Below are 6,055 nucleotides of genomic sequence, written 5' to 3'. Positions count from 1 at the left end.
CCCATGCAACTGGAATTTTACAAAACAAAAAAACATGAAAATTGCTCAGAAGCAACACAAAGTGTATTGTTTGACACACCGACGCTTGTGGAGGAAGAGCGGGGGGGGGGGGGGGAGACATACAAATATCGTACAAGCTTCAAAAAACTACTGTAAATCACAACTACACTTCAAAATAAGTCACCTATAAAAAGGAGCTTCAGAGATTTGACTTGGAGGTGGAGGGGGGAGGCAGGGGTTTGGGGACGGGGGACGGGGGACGGGGGACGCACACAAACCTCAGAGCCAGCAAACTAATAATGAGCAATGCTATTCATATTACCCGTATGAATATATAGTTTATATATTTATATGTCTATATAGAATTTTACTTTATGCTGAGATGTCGCATTCAAATCTCCAGAGTGCACACCGTGTATACATGCTTTTGTCGAAGCTCACCTACGTATCGAAAAACAAACGACGACAGCGTGGCTCAACAATAAGCAAAACCAGTTGAGTAATTGCACTTATGATTCATTGTACGGTTTTCTAGAGCAAGAAGCATCAGTGTGGGGAGTTGGTGCTGTCTGGGAGCGGGAGGGGGAATACTGCAATCTTTAAAAGCACCCCGGTCTTGATCTTGTCAAACCAAAAGGTTCAACGGCTTAAGACGTATCAAAAAAAAAAAAAAGAAGAAGAATGGTCTTTGCGGTGCAAACCCGAGGTAACACCAGGCACAAGGCAGGCAGGACCACACCACTCCCTCCGCCTCACAGATTCGGTTCACACAACAAGCCAAGCTACATCAAAACACCCGCTGTAGACACTGTGGATAGAGTTTGGCCACCACACATTCAAAATGGCGGCCCAAATCCCAGAGGCGGTCGGGCGTCTCGTAGATTTTGGTCCATGCGTCCGCCTCGTCGTCGTACTGGTAAAGGGAGTTCTTGCGGCTGGTGCGGAACACGTGCTCTTCCACCATGACCTGCGTGGCCCGCACAAACAGGTGCAGTTTGCCCTGCAGCAGCATGGCCTTGATGTACGGGCTTGTGGCTTGGTCAAAGGGCAGATCCCTCTTACGGCTCCAGCTGTTCCTTTCAATGTCGTAGACTTCCACAGTGAATGTACGCTGGTGACTCCTGCAGATGCCGGCGATGTAGTAAATGCAGTTCTTGTAGAGGGCAGCCAGACCTTGGCTCCGAGGGACGCTCATCGGGGAGAGATGACTCCAGTAGTCCTTACGAGGGTCAAAGCAGAAGAAATATTCACCTGTGGACAAGGAAAAGCAATTTTGAGTCGTTGACGATGGGTCTTCAAAAATAGTATACAACACTGAGTTTGACTTTTCACTTTTATTCTAGTTTGCTAACACAGTACCTCCTTGTTTTGTTTTGTCGTTCATAATCTTTCAACAGCCAGCAGTCTGTAAATAGTATATTACCTATACAGATGACAAGCTGACGTTGGAAATTGCAAAATTAGACACAAATTCCCACCCTTAAGTTTCATTACATTTGCATTAACACAGTTAAAATGTGAAATATAATAAATGTCTTTTTAGGACCCTGGGTGCAAAATGCGATACAAATAAAACTGACTTACTTACTTATTTCTACTATGCATAAAGCTGTGTCAGAATGCACAGGACAGAATATGCAGATTTTAGTTAGTTATATACAGATTTTTAGATAAGACTCCAGTGGACTGAAACTTTCCTGCGTATTTTCACGAGGAAATGTAGCAACTAGAAGTGTAAAGTTCCATTTTCAGCTACCCTTTTTTACATTCAAAGTGTTTTATGGAAAAGCAAGTCTAGGCATGAGGAAAATCTCAAGTGAGCAATACTGTATTGTGATTGTTTTGTACACAGAAAAAAAAAAATGCTTTCCACTAAGACGGATTAACATACCTTGGAGGACGTAGATTCGATCTCTGTACTCCACGGCGCTATGAAACTCCATGGCCACCGGCATGGGACTCACGGCCGTCCAGCAGTTGTCCCTGGCATCGTAGCATTCGACAGACTTTAATGCGTTGCGACCGTCGCCTTCATACACTCGGCCACCCAAAGCGTAGAGCTTCCCACAGCAGTGTACCAGTCGACAGCCGATCCTCGCTCGCAAAAGAGGTGCGTGTGGCAGCCATCGATTCCCGGCGTGTTCATATTGCCAGAAGTCACTCTCCGCCCGGTGGTCTATAGACACCTCACTGTTGCTTGGTCGGTAGCCCCCGGCGATGTAGATGTCATTTTCCGAGGACACCAGGATACCAACCTCTCGGAGATCGTTGGGAGGCTTGCACAGCTTGAACACCCTCCCCGTGGCTGTGTCGAGGCAAGGTACCGTCTGCTTCTTCCCTGAGTGTTTGTGAGCGGCATCGAAGCAGATGACCATCTCGGACGCAGTCATGCCCAAGCGCTGGGGGCAGCCGTTGGTGCCAGTGAGGCGGGCTTTGGCCTCAGCGGGGTCTTTAGACAGGGAAAGGGCGCAAGCAAAGGGCGCGGGTATCCGACTGAGGAAGGTGTCGTCCAGCAAAGGCAGACGAATGCACTGGGAAAACACTTCGGCCAGATGGGCCTCGCGGCCACTCAGGTCGTGCTCCAGCCAGCGGATGATGCTCTCATAGACGTGCTCTTCTTTCTCCACATTGAGGTCATCATTGTTCAAAATGCTGACCAGCTGCTCCTTGGTCATTTGGAGAAACTCTTGCTCTCGTGAAACACACAGGAACTACCACACACACACGCGAAGGAAAAAAGGCATCTCTTTAATACATATTGTGCAGAAAAAATGTGATTCAAACACAACAACCACGGAGACAGTTCGCGTCAACACGTAATTATGAATCGTAATGAATGTCGCGCAAACATTTCCCAGGATGGAATCGTGTGTCGTTATTTGACAAATTCATGGTAGGAAGTGACGGGTGTCATCTACGCACCACTTGCATGTTCAAAAATTAAACTGGTTATAGAGCTTGAGCAAACATTTTTCAGCCATGCCACAAGCACACTAAAATGCATACAGTGAATGTCAAATGCAGCATTCACGTATTTAAAATAATTCACACGCCGAGCAGCGAGGTTAAACTGACCTTTTTGCGAATGTAGTCTTGTGAGCGTTCCTTCAGCTCCTGGTGCCCGTAGGCATCTGCGAACATGAAAACCCCGATACAGTTCTGGGGGTCCAGCCTGCTGATCATAAACTGGGCACACTGGTCCTGCAGGGCAGGTATCTGGAAAATGCTGGCTGCGGTGAACAGGGCCTGGACATTGGACTCGGAGAGCGTGACCCTGGACGTGTAGGCATAGTCTAAGACAAGGTGCATAGATTCCGATTCCACCCCAACAATTCGGACCTCCCGTTGGCTGCTCTCTGTAAGGCCACTCGTGAACATGGACCTAGGAAGGATGAAGATGGGGAAGACAGCAAAATCATCAATTCTCATGCCCAAGCCCAACCTCTGTGCGGGTATTTTATTTTCTTTCTTTATACTTTACTATCATGTAAAAAAACATTTCCTACCTAAAATAGGGGCTAATTGCGGCAAGAACATTCCGGTGACACGAGAAGGTTTTGCCATGGTCCACTTCTACGACGATGTCTGTGAGCTGAGCTTCATCATACAAAGCTTTGAGCTGCTGAAGGATATTGCAGGCGTGTATGGCATCTACCCCGTTGTAGTTGGTGCTTGGAGGTGTCCCATTCTGAACTTGTAACAGCTTCCCTACCTCTACATGCAGAAGGAGAAAGCGTTCAAGATATGCAGAACATCTTATGAGAAACAAAATTTCAAATGATTCAAACGCAAAGGATTGATAAAAGCATAAAACATTTATTTGAGATATTCATGCATTCTTTCCCTGTGATTGGCCACCGAACAGTCCAGCTCAATTGCGACCCGTATCAAAATAAGTGGTATAAAAATAGCATTACTTCCATAAAGTTCTACTTCATTAATAAGTAGCCCCTTGATAAAGCTGATGGGTTTATTTAAACCCGCTGATTGGTGCCAAAAATCCTTATAAAGCTAAACGCAGCAGCAACGCATATAGCCACCTACATCTCTGCATGCATTCTTTATCATCTGCAAAAAATAACTACTGACGCCAACTTTCTAAGTCAGTTAAGAAAGTCTTGTTTGCATTGCCTTATTAATACATGTGCATTTTCATGCTTCCAACAATAGTACCTTAAAAAATATTGTAACATAACATTTTCGGACTATGATTTTCCCATTTTTATACATTTCCACATAAATTTAGGTGACAATTCTTCATGTTTTGTGTTCAATAAGTAACGGAATTACGAGACAACTTTACCACATGCAAGGTATGTTTTGATAGTTTATCGATATAACCCTTTTTTTTTTTCAGAAAATCCGATGCCATTCGTATTTGCACTTTTATTCCGACAAATCGAATGCTGGAAAATGAATTTTGACCCGTCTATTCCGTTAGTATACTTCTTGATAAACAGTCACCATGTACTTTGTAAAGATAACCGGATTGTTTTGATCTACATGGGTTCTTACAGAAAATGAGATTTACAAAAAAAAATACAAGGAAATGTTTTTACGTGCACGTTTTCTGCGAGTCATTTTTTGTCAGTCTTTTTGTGAAAAGTTTAATCACACTCATCTTTCGAAGTCCACCGGTTAAATCTATCAGCCAATCAACTTTATGGTTGGACAGTTTTCCCTGCTGTTAGTCCATTCGTAAACACGTTTCTTGTCACACGTTTAAAGCCACGTTGGTGGAATCTAAAGGGAAACTGCACCTTACTCTTATGATCTCATTTTATTGGGGAGGGGGAAGGGTGACAAACTTTCACAACAAACACCTCGTGTTGAGCAACGCTAGCTACTTGACAGGACAAAGAGTTGAAATGAGGGGATTGCAAAACACACAGCGGCAGAGGGGAGCTAGCTCGCTAACTCAATTCACCGAAGCCTCCGGTGCCGAGGAAGGAAAGCCACCGAGGCTCAACGACAACTTTCCCCGATTGCAAACACAAGTCACGTCGCGCGTGGACGCCGTTGATCAAAAGTCGACGCGACACGTTACAGACGTTACGTGGTCAACAACCACGCTAAACTTTTAGCAAACGGCAGTCCTCAAGCTAATGTTTAGCAAGGGATCCCTCAAGCATTACCAGATCAAATTCGATGATAAAAACTTCATTTGCGTTGAGCCGCAACCTACATTTCGCTTCAAGAATAACAACACACGACGTGTGATGTCTGTCATGAGTGGCGATAAACGATGCGACGCCTTGAAGTTTCAAACCTTTTGTCTGTGTTCACGAACAAGTGTTTACACAATCAGCTGTAGGTAGCAAGCTAACCGGCCGAAAGTTAGCCACACGGCTAACGTTAGCCGCAAAAGCCAAGCTAGCGAGAGCCAAACACTTTTCAGGAGTCATTTACAGCTCGGCCTCCTTCAACAACAACACAACATGCCACGGATAGGTACAACATATTTGACAACGTAGTATACGGGCATACGATCGCACAATGCATAACTTAAACCGTGTTATTTACGTGTCGTTAGTACACACAACGATGAAGATTTTTTTTTTTGCTAACCTGCACTGGCAGCCATTCTCTCCAGTCTGTCTCAGGGCAGACCGAAAAACGTCAGAGCGCACAGCGGAGCCCCGGAAACAAGCAGGAGCCAATCACGCGCCGAGGCACCAATGTAACAGCCAATCATAATCGTCCTATCTAAAATAGGGCAAAAAAAGTTTATTGGCTTAATGAGAACTTGATACACATTGGTGCAATCGCCGGTGACAGTAAATACTGTAATACAAACTTAAAAAAAGGTCAGCAAAATAGTGATTTGATTAGAATTCAAGAGAAAAAGCCATCTTTTTCTCTTAACCTCATTCGGTTCGTGTAGGAGCTAACTTTGGGCAAGGTACATTCCTGACTCATTTGATTTTGGAGTTAGCTACAAAATGTGGTTTGACACAAAATTACTTTTTTTGCTTCATGTTAATTTCCTTTGTGTGGCATGTTCAAAAAGCAACAAAGTCAGAGATGGGATAAAGCTCCTTTCTGTGCCTATTCC

General features: G+C 44.6%; 1 protein-coding gene across 1 annotated transcript; it reads right to left on the bottom strand.

Annotated features, from left to right (window-relative positions):
- Positions 1-318: 318 nt before the first annotated feature.
- Positions 319-5,667, bottom strand: kbtbd8 (kelch repeat and BTB (POZ) domain containing 8). Its single transcript, XM_088309314.1, has 5 exons — positions 5,569-5,667; positions 3,507-3,714; positions 3,076-3,382; positions 1,892-2,711; positions 319-1,251 (listed from the first exon to the last, which is right to left on the bottom strand). The coding sequence occupies exons 1-5, from the start codon at positions 5,582-5,584 to the stop codon at positions 788-790; spliced, it is 1,815 nt and encodes a 604-aa protein (XP_088165440.1). The 5' UTR covers positions 5,585-5,667; the 3' UTR covers positions 319-787.
- Between the last annotated feature and the right edge of the window lie 388 nt (positions 5,668-6,055).

The sequence above is a fragment of the Idiotropiscis lumnitzeri genome, chromosome 11 (genome assembly GCF_059441095.1).
Source record: "Idiotropiscis lumnitzeri isolate Australia: NSW breed Sydney's pygmy pipehorse chromosome 11, RoL_Ilum_1.0, whole genome shotgun sequence".
Taxonomy (NCBI): Eukaryota; Metazoa; Chordata; class Actinopteri; order Syngnathiformes; family Syngnathidae; genus Idiotropiscis; species Idiotropiscis lumnitzeri.
The sequence above is the reverse complement of the archived record's forward strand: the minus strand, read 5'-3'. Positions and strand labels throughout refer to the sequence as shown.

Bases quoted from the DNA above. Each gene is read 5' to 3' on its own strand.
- kbtbd8 (XM_088309314.1), bottom strand. The intron at 3,383-3,506 runs GTAGGAAATGTT...CATCCTTCCTAG, and splicing joins GCAATTAGCCCCTATTTTAG to GTCCATGTTCACGAGTGGCC. The intron at 2,712-3,075 runs GTCAGTTTAACC...TGTGTGTGGTAG, and splicing joins AAGACTACATTCGCAAAAAG to TTCCTGTGTGTTTCACGAGA.